At 33.0% G+C, this 16,000-nt stretch overlaps 1 protein-coding gene across 1 annotated transcript; it reads right to left on the bottom strand.

The window, feature by feature from the left end:
• Positions 1-41: 41 nt before the first annotated feature.
• On the bottom strand, positions 42-12,349 carry LOC102586887 (branched-chain-amino-acid aminotransferase-like protein 1). Its single transcript, XM_006361810.2, has 20 exons — positions 12,090-12,349; positions 11,455-11,553; positions 11,204-11,275; positions 10,151-10,243; positions 9,713-9,850; positions 8,673-8,731; positions 8,317-8,419; positions 7,616-7,807; positions 7,406-7,506; positions 5,926-5,980; positions 5,725-5,811; positions 5,516-5,567; positions 4,978-5,063; positions 3,614-3,667; positions 2,953-3,036; positions 2,587-2,658; positions 2,393-2,473; positions 936-971; positions 458-601; positions 42-296 (listed from the first exon to the last, which is right to left on the bottom strand). The coding sequence occupies exons 1-19, from the start codon at positions 12,168-12,170 to the stop codon at positions 473-475; spliced, it is 1,674 nt and encodes a 557-aa protein (XP_006361872.1). The 5' UTR covers positions 12,171-12,349; the 3' UTR covers positions 42-296; positions 458-472.
• Between the last annotated feature and the right edge of the window lie 3,651 nt (positions 12,350-16,000).

Consider the following 16,000-nt stretch of genomic DNA (forward strand, 5'->3'; position numbering starts at 1 on the left):
TCACCCAGCTCAACAGCTGCGCAAGAAGAGTCATTCTTTTTTATTTTTCGTAAGAAAAGAGATTTAATAAAATGGACCGAAAAATACTGTCCTAATGAAAATACATGAACCCTTTGGTAATTTGAGACTGAATAAATAAGCTAACACCATGAAATTGAACGTTGATAAATTGCGGAGAGACTCTCCAATGATATTCCTCTAGGAGATATGAAAACAAGGCCCCCCACATTATTACACGAATTTTTTTGTATAGATAGAAAGAACATCCCTTCTCCAGCTATGTTGTATTGAAACACCTGAAAATTGCATACGTAGGAACAGGTTAAAAGTAGTAAAGAGGACTTCTTTTTTCACAGCCTAAATTGGTGAAAAAGAAAAATCAAACTAATGCACAACCGCAAAAAAGACCTTGATAACCAAAAAAATGAAAGAAGGTAAAATTGAAGGTGAGAAGAACCTGGAAACTATATATTTAGCTCTTCTCATAGGTTGGTATGGGCACTCCTGAATCTTTTGAGAGATTCTTGTAAGCATTTTGTAATCTCAGTGTTATAGGTCCTACTCGACCATCACCAACTATACGTCCATCAATTTTGACAACCTGTCCATGCAAGGAACAAAATAGTTCCTCAGTATGATAGTAAAATCAGCACGAATAAGTTAAACACCAGAATACTCAGTGTCATCATGTCAATGGTAAGATTCAGATTTTCAGCTCAGAGAATTGAACACACTTTTGAGTGTTGATAGATTTATTTATGACCTGCAGACTCAAAATAATCTATTTTGACAGGCCAAAATTATGTGAATTAGGATTGATCCTAATTGAAAACCAAGCCAAGGATCCTTAGGTGAACATATTTATTGCAATTCTGTATGACTGAGTCAGCCACATGACACTAAAGGTTTAATTCAATTCAAGACTTTGAACCTACCGGGCTCAGCTCCCCCATAGTTCCTGTTGTCCACACCTACAGGAAGTGAAAGATTCATATTAGAGGAGGCAAAAACAGAAAAATGGCGAGACAACCAATGGTGGTGGTGATGGTCGAGTCAAACTTCACTAGTGACAGTAAAAATGAAAATGAGAAGCTTCGTCTTAACACAAACATTTTTCAACACTAGATAGCAAGAAACAGCTAAAACCAAAGAAGAAGGCATCTCCAAAACAAGTAGTATCATAAATAATGGAACGGAAGAAGCATAATTGTGTAGGAATTAACTTTGCAAAAGGTGTTCTCGAAGCACACAATATATGCCCTCAAATTACAGACTTAAGAGTTGGACTGCAAAAATATCCTTATTACTTCGGGTCAGTGAGAAAACAAGAAAGTGGGCATCTTTTATGCATAATGATTGCATGGACCAAAGAGTGGGAAAACTAAACTTTCCTGAAAATGCTTAGAACATCTTTAATTCAGTAATGTCAAGCGTAAGAATCGCGAAGCTTGTATTCTGTATATTAATGAATTCAAAAAAGGAATCCACATTGAAACCAAATGAGATGAGAGTCTCAATAATAGTTGATATGGAATGGTTAATTCCTTCATGATTCATGATATATACATTTGGTGCAGTGATTACCTAGCCCATCAATACAATATACACACAATTTTCAAAGTTGAATCTAAAACAAATATAGAAACCTCATATAACGAATAATAAATATTTACTTTCGACTTTTTTTTCCAGGCCAATGATATTGTCTTGATAAGAAAACAAAATCATTGACTTAAATAAGATAAGGTTGGAAGAAAAACACCGGGCATAAGGAGTTTGTAGAAGTTGTTGGTATGAAGAATAAATATTGAAATAAATGAATTTACCCCTAAATAGATATAACCTCTTTTTAGCTATTTGTATTTGTAGTTACACTAGTTTTGGCACAGAGATGCACAATAAAGAGGTTTTCATCTGATTTTTATATTCAAAAAACAGCCGCAAGCTTCCTCAATATGGGGGTGGGGTGGGGTGGGGGGTTGTTGTGACAGTAGGCACAATGATAGATTATCGGTGCTACCCCAAACACTATTGCATTACTGCTGCTCTATTCAATTTTAGAGATGCAGTAGATGCTTAAAATGGTATTCAAGCTAAAGTAAAGTTTGTCAGGAATGGTTTCTCCAGAAAATGGAGTAGGTTGAGTTGTGTGATAAGAATGATGCATACACTAAATGCTCCGAAAACCATATTCAAGCAAGGTGGAATACTTCCACCTTGTGTTAAAATCCTTCATTTCATAATTTCTCAAGCAGCTTCCTTAGACACATTTACAAGCAACATAATTTACAATGTCTGGAGCTTATCTTTAAGAGAAAAAAGGTTGTTGGGTAATGCTTGAAACAAATTTTCTAGGTTTTCAAAGAACAAATGCATAGTTAAGAGTATACACCTCATCAGCAGTGTGAAATTCTGATAAGCTAATTCGTCGCTCCTCTAAAGCTAAACTTTCCTTCAGCACAAGCTCCATGACCTGCAAAATATATTGTTGATCATCAAGCAGATAACTCTAAAAATTTATCACTTCATCAAAGACTAAAGAGGGGAGAGAGGGAAAGAAACAAGAAGAGATCTTCTAAAACTTACTGTTGCTCTAGTTATGCCAGGAAGGCAATAATCAGCATGAGGTGTCACGACACGCCCTTTCTTCACTAAGAACTGCAAAGGGTAAAATCATAAATTTTATCAAAGATAGGAGAAACACAAGATCTGATGGTTAGTAATAAAGTAAAAGAAAAAAAAATGCTCAAACCATTGCAATGAACTAAATGACCACAGAATTGTGTGAGAATGTGCTTTTGAGTTTTGTGGTTATACCACCAAACACAGGCAGATATTACAGAACAAAAAGGGAATCTGTTGGAAAGGACATGCAATGACCTTCCCTAAAGTGTGGCTTGCCTCCTGAGGGATAGAGATGGGGAACCTCAAAGAGGAGGTAAATGAGCTTACTATATTTGTAGCATTAGTTTCTGACACATAGCCATCTTTATCAAGCATGATTGCATCATCAGCCACAGCATTATTACCTTCTATCTGCACCAGAGGAGAAATTGCTGTCAATTACAGCCAGGTGGATGCACACAAATCATACAGTGTGGTAGTGTGACAAAGACAAGAAACAACTGCAATTTCTAACGAATGCCTGGCCTTCACCAAACTGGAGTTGCCTTTGTATTTCCACATAGTATAATGATCACAATTTAAAATTGTCAAGAAGCAGTTGTCCAGCTACTAAACCATATAACAATTCTTCCGTCATCCCAGTTAACTGTTGATGTCCAACTTTTTTACTTGCATTGATATTTTTGATTGGCATTTAAACATTTCATAATCTTAATTAGGGAGTGGGATAAACATTTCACGTGCTTCCAGCTTTACAGCTGATCCAACAAAATTTTAGCTGCATAACCAATCAATTTGACTCTTAAAGGGAAATTGCTATAATTTCTTAATATAAAGTATTTAAAATGCAGAGGGTGAGATAAGAATCTGCAAGCAGACATAAAACTGAAGAACTGTCAATATGAATTTCTGGATCGCAATTACGACTTCCTCACAATAGAAAGATTATGTAAATACTCATTGTATTGATTTGCATAGAGAAAAATACCTTTGCAAGAATGTTGTTGAGAAGGTTGTTATGGTGAATCTTTGAATCCAAATTCTGCAAGGGAAACAACAAGTCGTTACTTTAAGACAAGAGGTACCCCAAACACAATTTTATTAACAGTGATCAAAAGCTCAGAGTAACATGAACTTCATTGTTTTTTCACTTAAAAGATAGTTCAAGGAATTATGTATCGCTTTCCTCAATCTTTGGTTTTAAGATAGTAGCAGCAACAGAAAAGCAAGTTATTCCACTTCATTAACTAGGAAGCATAGATCATTAGATACCTTAACCAAGGATTAAATATAAATCATGAGAAGAAATTACAATCCATGGCCAACATCATCTTGTGGGGTTATGGACATGGTTGGGAAGGAAGAACATTAAATCATGGTTTTATTCTCAGCAATACATCACCATCCTTACTTGGACTCAGTATCAAGTTTGTTCTAAAGGTACTCTAGAACAGGCTATTGATAAAGCTAATAGAGAATGATCTTTTAAAATTGGCTCAAGTTATGATGGAAGAGTCTGATGAAGGAATTTGGAAGTACAGGATCCACATGATGGTGCTAAAGTGTAGATAAACTGAAAACAGAGAAGAGTAACACAATGTCAAATTTTCTATCCTTCTTTTATTTTTCCTTAATTTCAGGCAAACGGAAGTTCCTCAGGATACCTCAACATAATCATGCTTTATGATAGTTATCTCGACTGTAACTGACAAAATGTCAAGTTGTCACTCGTCATTTTAAGAAATGATCACTATTAACATGCACTGTACAGTTAAATCAAGTTAAAGACCAATGAGAGGATGAGCAACCAACTCCAGTAGAGAAAACAAGAAGCACCAAAAACCGTCTTTTCTAAATTATAAGAGATAAACAACTAAGAGCGAAATTGTTTCACCAGATATGGAGCCCTGATATTTGCACTTGTTGATGCTACTGAGTAGAAATCTGATTCTGGTTTATTACTCAAGAAACCAACTACTACAAATAATAAAGCATAGAAGAAGAAATGTGAAAAAATAATAATCTGGTGTAGTATACAGCATATAATCGAATTGCAACTATATGATAGAGGTTTTTTTAAAAAAAACTCGAGGCCTTTCCTATAGTTTCAGGGTAAATCCTCCCCCTCCCTGCAGTAAAACAAACAAAGGATCAGGGGAATGCTGAGTTATCAACAAAACCACAACTTCCCTCAAAGATGATCTGAACACTTGAATAAGAATCTCTAGATGAATGGAAATTGTTTTAGCAATAAGGATAAAAACGAAATGAATTTTTAAGCCAAAAAAGGGGGCAAGGAAAAGGCATAGAATCTCATGAAATTACTAGGTTCAACTAGAAGAAATATCTTACATTTGGTGAATTGCGACGAGTGGTTGCCGTCACTAACATTAAGCCCTTTTCATTGTCATAGACTGGAGGTTTCCATTCAGCAAGAACTTCAAAAAAGGGTATAATAAAAATATGAGAAAAGAGGACGGCAAATAAGAGTTATAGCTACACCAGTAAAGTAAAGAAAGTGGACATTTAGTATTTTAATATATTTTCTTTTACTTTTTATTGACATTGAAAATTCAAGGATGGTGTTAATCAATTTCTTTGGTATATCTCTTTTCCAGACTATTCATCACCACGTACACAGAGAGAGAGAGAAATGCAGTTCAGGAAAAAGGTTTGCTGACTAGTTCGAAACATTCTTAATTCAGACAACTTCAGGCAACTGTAACTTGGATATAAGAACTCATAAACAAAAAGTAGTTCATAATAAAACAATTTTCATGCTTACAAGATGATAGTGTAGGCTGAACCCTGACATTGTTCATGCCGAGGAACAATGAAAGAGTATATGAAGTAGGCATTCAGACAACAAAAAAGATAGAAAGCAACTTACCAATTAAAGTACATCCATAACGATTGAATGACGGGCTCATTCCTGAGGTTACCTAATGATAAGAACATGAGAAATTCTAAGGCCAGAGTGAAAGAGAACTAGAATTAAAAACATAATATGACCTAATGTCCAGGCATGCGTTTATATCAGATTCCAAAACAATGACTGAATATGAGAATAGATAGAGTAATAGCAATTATGTAGATTACCTTTTTACCACGTGTCAAAGTTAGTCGGATATGTGCATTATCAAACATTCCATTTCTTAAAAGAGTCCGGAAAATAGCTTCTTTCACCTACATATTCTTGCATCAAGTCACAAGTTCTACAAATTATACTACATATTGTAATGTAGAAAACAAAAGCTTAGAGGACCTAGACCCAATCAGGGAATTGCCACAGCATTTTACCTCTTCGCGAGTTGGTACATTGCTGAAAGCTAGTGCTTTCGCAGAGTCGAACATCCTGAGAAAAGGAAACTTAAATGTAAATTTAGAGCAAGAAAAAGCATTTTATAGATACGGCACATTATTCTGTGATTCAGATCAAAGAAGCTAAATCGTTTCAAAACTGATATTCGTTCAACTTTATCTTCACTGATTAATCCTATTTCATTTCATATTATGGAGGCAGAATAGGTCGTTACATTGAAAATTTCTTACCCTTAGGACTTGCAACTCATTTGCATAATTTGCCCTATCTGGTGTGTTTGCATTACACATGAAGGTGTGTTTTGATAAATTTGATTTTCAAGTTATGCAAAGCATTATCTTTGCTTTGGAGTTACTCATTCACAGGGAGTTGCATCCATGCTTCATCTTCTTTTACACATTTGATGTTATTTTCTTTGATTATGCCCCTTCATTATAATGTCCATGCAAAACCATCCAAGCCTAATATTTTCCCTCTAAATTTTACATCAAGACACCAACTTAATCAGTTAATTCTCTTCACAACAGTTAAATCTGATCCGGTCTATAGGTTCAAGTCAGTGCAGGTTTCCTATCTTGTAACCACCTCTGAACAGTTTGATCTGGATCTCTCATATAGTCCTACATAAACATAAATGATTATGCCTCAAATTCCTGTTCTGCAAAATCTTATAATCCCCTGTCTGACACTTTTTGATCTTCTTTTATTACGTAGAGCCTGATCCTAAATCTTATGCAGAGGAAGCATCTCATGTCCAAGTATCTTACCATAATGATGAGGTATAGATTTGATGATATACAACAGAAGTGGAAGATATTTTACAAACTATCTTGTGCTGAAATTAATTGGTGATTCTTTGTTGTTAGTATTACATTGATACTTATCCAGATAGACTTAAAGCTCATGAAGCGACAAAGTACATTGTTTAGAGACTTCCTCCCGTATCAAAAGAGAGGACTTAACCTGTGGTTTGTGAACAGTTCCTTTTTTTCTTTTTTAATGTACTTTTGTTCTTACCTGTATACTCTCATCATTTACAACATCAGTTGGACCTCCATAAAAGAAGCCCAAGGTAGTATACTCTCACTGTGCCATTGAAAAAAGCAATGGCACCCAAAAGGATTATTCTAATTTGTACAAAAATATGTTGCCGCTAGAAAATTAACCAAATTACTGGTGTTACTGGAACAATCAATGGGGAAAAAGAGTAGAGCCATCGGAATGATCGTTACAATAGTTAGACCATGAAAAGAAAGAAATATTGGTTGCACCGCCGCCTGTCAGTAGGTGAAAACTATTCAAGTCAACCAATATTTAGGGGCTTTGAGGTGTACGGGGAAAACAATAAAAGGCAAAGAGAATAAATAGATAGCCTGATGACAATGGTCACACCTCATACAATCCACATCTTATATCTGACTAATGGTGACTAATTTAGCACTAGTTGTTGTCACTTACCTATCTAAATGCTCCTCAAGCTTAAATACCTTTCCGCCGTACACTCGAAGCCCCTCCCAAACTCCATCACCACCTTGGACAATTGAATCAAATACTGAAACCTAGAAAATGTCTTGCAGCGATCAAAAATTGAGAGCTAGTTGAGCAGGAGAGCAGAAAGAACAGAAATTATTCGAATATCATTCTTGGTAAACTACGTTACCATTTTACCTTTGCAGTCTCACGAGGCACAATCTCATCACCAACCCATGCAAGCAGCTTCTCATTAGCAGGAACAGGAAGACTAGGATGAGGTAAAGTTGAGTTCAGGTAATTAGAAGAAGATCGTCTAGCATGACGTTTAAGCATGTTGTAAAAGGGTAGGCTTTGCTCCAACATATCATACAATGATGTTGGAAATGGCTGAAAATTTTTAGAAGGAAAAACTATGAGCAAATGTCTTTCACGTGACATTTAGCTTTATTCATGATTATTTAGAATGTTCTAGGAAAGAAATGAGCTGCCAGCAAAATCAAAACAATTTAAGACTGAGTAACAACAAATAGGTTCAACTTTCATGGGATTAATTTTGAACAAAAACACATCGCGCTGCACATGCAAAAACAACAGGTGACTGGTAAGCATGGGACATGAAAGAGACTTTGTTTAAATAGTTTTCTCCATTTCAAATTCACTCGGCACAATATATCTCCGCCAATAAGGATAATATGTGAGCTGTGGATAATCCCTGGAAAAATAATTCATATGCAATCATACTTGGTAATACGAACTGAAGTAAAGAGTGTCTCTCTTCTTTATTTTGTAACCTGATGGCACTAAAGATGAGTTTCTAAATGCCACTATAATACTCTGTTTAATCATTAAAGTTTTTGCATAACCAAATAGTAATCAAGGATCTGTGAACCGTATACCGTAGGGTATTTCTTTGCTGGAGAAAAACCTGTTGATTTATGCACACTTTTATACCACCATGGTGCCCAGATGCCATCAAATGGTTTCGGTCCAGCTTCCCACCTGAAAACTTCAACGAGCTTGAGATTTAGGTATAGTTGCAGTTGTTTAACTCCAGAGAGATGATTTTCTTCTGATAAGGTAACATAATCTCATTAATACGGTAAATTTTCCGCATACAAAAAAGTATTACCAAAAAGTAGAGTCTACACAAAAATATGGCTCTCTACAAAGTATAGAAAATCTTCTAGTGTGGTGACTCCAGATAGATTATTGTCCACAACTTGTTAAAAGTTCTAGCACGAATTTAGCTTACCTGAGCATTGAATCTTGAAATGGAATGTCAAGGTCTTCACAAAGGCCACGCAGGGTCGGCTGCAGAAAGACAATTAGCAGAGAATTCTTCAAAATGTTAAGTTGTGAAACTTTATAAGCAACTAGACAAGTAATCAAGACACTCAATCCTGCGATCATTCCTCAATCCTCATGTAAGAGTTGGGAGAAGGTATTTTAACTATCTTTTCTTTTTCATTTCTCTTTCAGTTGGTATAACAGACTGCCATGTTTAAAACAAGATGAAACAGGAAATTGAGGGGGAAAAGTTGAACCAGATAAAGGAGACTGGACATTGCACTAACTGCATTAGAACTAGTGCTATACATACTTTTATAAATGAGGTCTTAACATTTATTCAATAGAAGCTGACCCTACCAGTCATAGTTGGTGGGACACTAAGCCTGACCCCTACGCCTTAGTTCATATGAATCAAGTTGCACATAGAAGGCTCTCACAGCAAACCAACTGATAGCATAAACACAAATTAGGCCTTAGCTTATTATAATGAAAACACGTGATAAGTTGTGTTACCATATAAGCACAATAGCTTAAAATTTCACATTCATAACAGTTCCTTTCCTCTTTTTCTACAAATTAAGGTTTTTGTGTTACTCCAACAGTGTTCTTATTCATAAATACCTATATATCTACACAGAGAAGGAATACCACTGAATACAGTGGTAAAATGACTAAGCAGACACAATGAAGTTGTGACAGGACCCTAATGAGCAGCCATCTCTATAATTCTTAAACCATCTATGAAAATGTTCGCACTGGCAACTCCGTAAGTCAGTGCAAAGCAATAATCAGTTATTACATGTTACTGCACGACTAGAATAGCTGTGATTGAAACCATAAGTTCAGTAATTTGGGCATCACTGGACAAAGGACCATATCTTCCTAGTATCTAAGTTTGTCAACATTCCCAACTAGGAAGATCAGAACCAAGAACCATACTTTCATAAACCAGTAATGACAGGGGATTATGCTTCAAACTGAATAATGCTACTGGAAACGAACCTCGGGATTTTCTCGAAGATCTGCAGCATCAATAACTGGTGGGGGTCTTCCTGATTCAGATAACTCACTGTATACGGAGACCAGCTCTGCCAACCCCAGCTCAAGAAATGATGGAGGTACAACCTTCTCAAAGGATGGCTACCAACATAGCACATGTAAGTTAAATTTGTTAGAAGCAGAAATAACATTTTCTACATCAAATAGAAAATGAAAATTAATAAAATATAAAATAAACAGAGAAATATAAGATGAGCAATGTCACATAGTTAATGAACCTGCTGCTAGTGATGCATCGGTATTGAGATTTTCCATTAATTTGCTTACTTGGTACAGTGACAAAAGAACATAATCTTTTTTTAAAAAAAAACAGACTGAATAAATTAGAAACTTATAACCAACCCATCAGTAACAAGAGTCAAGACTTGAACTTATATTTACCAAGATATCAAGGGGATTCCTTATCAGTATGAAGTGCTTTCCTCTTTTCATCAATTCATTTGTCAAACCTGGCACACATTGTTTGGCTATATGCTGCGAGAAGGAAGAAGGAATAGTGAGAAAATTTGAATTAATAATCTAATTACAGATCTCTATTACCAAAACTGTCTACAGCACTATGTAGTGCTCGAAACCTATCAAAGACCAGACCCTTGAAACTCAGTGTTTGACCCACAATGTTAAATGCTTGCTTGCAGGCTTGCAGCTGTCTAGACAACTTATTGGTTCTTCATCTTATTTGTCAGAAAACTCAAGCCAAAGTTGTCAAGCAATAGCAAGCATTCCTATATAACTATTAATTTACTTTATATAAAATTTCTGGCATAAGGGTGTGTTTTACCATTTAAAAAAAAATCATAATCATAGTAAAGAACTCAAGTCTTACACAAAGTTCACAATTTGCTAGCATTATACAGCACCGGTATATAGCTTATGTTTAATTGGTAGGCATAACTTTATATTGTATTTTGTTTTAATTTTAATTAATAGATATGATAATTTAATTTCAGGTTTTATTTCATTTTCTAAAAACACGTACAAAAATGTTATTTTTTTTTATTTTTTCTCTTCAATGACTTCGTTCTTGCTCCTTCCAACTACTCTTTGTTGAACAATCACAAAATGATGGAGCTTTGGGAGAAACCAGTACTGAGAGGAGAACACATATTCAAAATTATCTTGAATACCCTTCCGACGTAACACTCAGTTGCTAACTCTCAATCATACAAATTGTATGGTGCCTAAGTTGTCACAACTGTTATCTGAGTTTTAGCAGCAAGCAGACACATTTCCAACATTTTTCTACAAGTAAATAAAATTCATCTTGATGTTCCTTGTCCTCTGATATAGAGTTAGAAGACTGTGAATATGAATGAATCTCTCTTAGAAACGTAAGAACAATAAAATCCAACAAGGCTGGTAAAGAACAAATCATAACTTCTAGTGCATTCATAACTTTATTCATAAATAGAGCTATGATGCTTGCTTGATTACCTTACAGTAGCGATACTTCTTTACTCCTGCACCAAAGATGACCTCTTTCACCACCTTATTTCCATCATTCTCCTGCTTATTTCATATAAAAGTTACTCTAATCCAAGATACAGAGAGCGCATTGCCATACATTATGTAACCATATTAAAAAGAATCAAGATTGCTATACTAGGTATCAAAATTGCAACTCAGCACGAATGACAAAACTGGAAAAGGATGGGAATCATGAATGTGGTACTCATCTTACATACCATTTCGGATCGAAGTTCTTCCTTGTAAGGTCTATCCACTCCAGTGACTCGCAAAAAATTTGCATACAGTGGTTCATCAAGAACTTCGATGTCATTTCTCTGTAACACAAGAAAATACTCTTATGCCAAAGGGCATGTACCATCAAAATAACACTATATACGCTAGTTAATCAAACAAAGACATAGGTGTCGAGACTGCTTAGGATTCTTAACCATCTAATCAAGCAAATAGAAATTACGTAGGAGCATTATTTTCGCTGGAAAGAGGCATCATATATATTCACAGAATTATCAAACAGGCATTCCAAAGACTAAAGAGCAATTATTTGCTTATGCAGTGTTAGGTGACATGCAAGATCAACTTTCCAAACCCCACTTCCATCATCCTCTTATTGAAGGGAATGGGGATTTGAGAAGCATCATTATATCAAGATTCATGAACATAAATCATTCTAGTGTAAGATAAAGTCAACCAAATCAAGAAATCCAAGAATCTCATGATTTTTCAAGAACCACTTCAAAATTTTCAAGAACCAACATTTATTCAAGAACCCCATCTCACACAGAGAAAAAAATAGAATCTTTTTCCCCTCTGATTCATCAAGAATGATGGTAAACAAAAGAATACTCCTCACCTGGGCAAAAGAGTACATGAGGCTGGTGCTTAGGGACCTTGGTGCAGACCAAGAATGTATCACCTCAATTTCTTCTCCCATTATTCAAGATTCAAGAATTGCACAAGTTGGTTTTGTGAATTTGAGAGATTCAAGAATGTATCACCTAAATGTTATGTTTCTTGAAGTTGGCCGCAACAACATAAGTAGACTAGTGGTGAAGAGGACAAGAAAGGATAACGACAATTTGTACACTGTATTAGTATGTCCTTACCCAAAAAGTAATAAACAGTAACTTTATACGTCTCGTCATTAGTTTGATCTGCTTTAAATATGAGAAATTGAAACACGCCAGCCGTGGAGGTTCTTTTATAGTAAAAAATACTTTTATTTAAGGGATACATTATTGAAGGAAAAAATGGCGCCCCATTAATCCAATATATAATTTTTGCACTTATACTACTATAACAGCATTTAGGGAGAATAGAGTATATGTTGACTTATCACTACTATCTCATGGAGATTGATAAATAAACTAGATACTCCGTTCGTCCACAATTGTTTGGCAGGTATACTAAAAATAGATGTCCAAGATTAATTGTCAATTTAAACAATCAAGAAATAATTAGTCACTTTTTTCCAATTCTGCCCTTAATGATTGTGTAGGTCAATTGAAAAGTTATGTGGACCTTTGGTATTCTTGATATAGTAGGGTTATATTAGTCAAATTACACATTGTATTAAATTTTCCTTGAGGGATGTGCATGACCTTACCCTGACAAACAATTGTGGACGGAGGGAGTAACATTTTGTTTCTATCAACCTTCTATCTTAATACACAACCTTCCCTCTTTCCTATAGTACTCTCTCCATTTTATATTAATTGAATTGTTGAGGTGTTTCACACCCTTTAAGAAAAAGAAGATTAAGACATAAATTAGGTATAACTTTCCATTTTTACCCTTATTAATTATTGTCAAATTTATGATTAAAATAACTAAACATTAATTAATAGTTAATTCCAATACTAACTAATGAAAGGTAAAATTGGAAGAACATTTTAAAAGTAGTCTAGAAAATTGAACAATTAAGTTAATTTGAAAAATGATAAATGTCTCAGCAATTCAATTAATATGAAATGGATGGAGTATTAGTTATGTCTTCAGTAATATGAGTTTGTCCCATATTATCTAATCAACTCTCCCCAATACGTTTTCGGCATATTCTTACCCCTATGTGTAGCCCTATAACCAAACCTTTGACACCTCCTCATTGAAGCATCATTAATTTTATAATATAATAATTTCAAATATTTTAGTCATCGTTCTCTTTTTCCTATCTCGTATCTCTTAGTATGATTTTAAAAATTAGTAGTAATAAAATAACTTTATTAGTGTAATGATGTAAAAAAGAAAGAAAAAAAGTTTGAAACGTATTGTAATAAATTTAAATTTAAATAGAAAAAATAAAGGTGCTTTCTTCTATTATCGGAATGTAACTAATGAATAGGATAAACTAATTAATGGAACGTGGATTTGGTATATACGAAATTATCAGATTTAAATTAAAAGGAATTGTTTTTTTCTTATTTTTGGTACAATATCTTATTTTAAGTGTTTTAAGAAATTCAATACTTCAATACATAAATAGCTCATACAACACATATTAAGATTATAAGCATATCATATTTGACATCCACACCAAAAAATTAGCCCATCTCATTAACATTAACACCAATTTATTAAATCAATTAGAGATATCAAAATAAGTACTAATATTATTCTCTTATCGTTGCTTTATGAATCCCAATGAAATGTTATGATAATGAGAAATTAAATCTTTAAATTTTTTTCCCTCAACGTAAAAGATCAGTCAAATTTAGATAATTTTATTCAATTCAATTACGATTTCTTTTGGTATAGTTTCCTAATTTATTTATTTCAGAACATATAATAATACAATTTAAAAGTTCATGACCGCACATGATTTTTGTTCAGTATATTTTTCATTTTTCAAAAGTTTTTTTTTTTATAATTCTCTATCCAAATGGAATTATCAAATTAAAAGGAGAAAAATTAAATCATGTTAGATTTTTATTTAATAAAATATTAGTTATCACTTCAAGAATTCGAATACCGAAACAGAAATATAAAAGCATATCCTATCGACTGACGTAACTCGGAAGTCAGAAAGTTGCTTAGCACGTTACGTATTCCATTTGTTCTAATATAAATCCAATTATCTCAATTAATTGCTTTTGTTTCACGCTAAATTTGTAAGATGCTTTATTACTTATTATAATTAATTATAGACAGCTGATTAGATAATGTCAAATGCTGTCATGTATGATTAACTAGTTTTTGGAAACGCACTTTGCGCGTGTAACTCGTATTAATGAGTATATTATTTTATTTTTTAAATAAATACTATTAAAAATATAATTTGAGTTTTTTTTTTATAAAATATGTCTAATGAGGTTTCTTACTGAGTGAATGTACTGAGATAGTAATATAAGAGGTTAATAAAATAAATTCTATTTACAAGTCAAAAAATAAGCTTGTAAAGCAAAAAGAAAAATATAACAACTATCTAAATTAAATTTCTCGATAGTGTTAAAAGTTCTTTTTTGTTGGTAGAATAATGTTAGAAGATCAAAAGATTGCATGAGATTGCAATGTTAATGTTTCTTCAATTAAAAGCTTAAGAGGAGATTAGTTACTTTTTGTATCAAAAATGGTGTAAGTTAACTTTGAGTGAAAGGAAAACAAAATCTTTCAATTTTTTTACATTATCTTTTGAATATCTTGATAATTATAATGAATGTGTTCAAAATATTATATTAAATTTTTATCCACAAGCACTTTAAACTAATTAGTTAATTATAAATATTTAAAACTAAGGTGTAAAAGTTTTTATTATTTATATTTTGAAAATCGGGATATTTATGAACATAACTACTATTTTTATATAAAATTTAATTTTCTCTTCATACATTGTTCACCATTAATCTAATGTTATATGTTTCACCTTCTTCTTCTTTTCCAAAAAAAAAAGAGTATACATTTTATCATATTCATTCTTAAAGATGAAAGTTAATGTATATGTAAAATTATAAGTACAAAGAAAAAAAAGAAGATACACATGAGCAAGACAATTAGGCTTCTTTTTTTTTTGCCGTTGTCTCTATAATGAAAACCCAAATATTTGAGCATACAAAATAAAATTTTGAAATTAAAGCAAGTTGCTAACAAAACAACATTTCAACTATATGAAGAGAGATAAAAAAGTCTTATTATAATTCTAATTATACAAATAAGTATAAAACTAACACACCAAACTCCGATGTTTCAATAATTGAATTCTTGTCTATTTTCATGACTTTATAAGGGGATCTCACAACTTTCACCACAAATTGTGACATTATTTTACATGTTTAGAGCTCCTACACACAAGAATTATCGAAATAGTAAATACAAGTCTTTCTTGGGAAAGTTAAATTTATAGAACAAAAATTACGGAAACATGAAAAGACACATGGAAAATTGAAAGGTCAAATACTATTAAAATAAATATAATGAAATATGATTATTTCATTATCTTTATAATAAATAACTAACAATTCAAAGATATTATTTTTTAATATTTAATTAATTAGAAAATTTAATTTAGCCTAGGGGTAAAATAAATATAATAATTCTTTCATTGCCTTTATAATAAATAATAAATAACTAACAATTCAAATAATAATTAAAATATTATTATTTAATATTTGGTTAATTAGAATGTTCAATTTAGCCTAGGGTAAAATGAATCTAACTTTTAATTTTTGGAGCTTTCGAAAAATTACGGAAACATGAAAGGTCACATGAAAAATTAAAGGGAAAAGGGTCAAAAATACCCCTCAACTTTAGTTTATTAGTTGACTATACCCC

This window comes from Solanum tuberosum, unplaced genomic scaffold (genome assembly GCF_000226075.1).
Source record: "Solanum tuberosum cultivar DM 1-3 516 R44 unplaced genomic scaffold, SolTub_3.0 scf00363, whole genome shotgun sequence".
NCBI classification, from domain to species: Eukaryota; Viridiplantae; Streptophyta; class Magnoliopsida; order Solanales; family Solanaceae; genus Solanum; species Solanum tuberosum.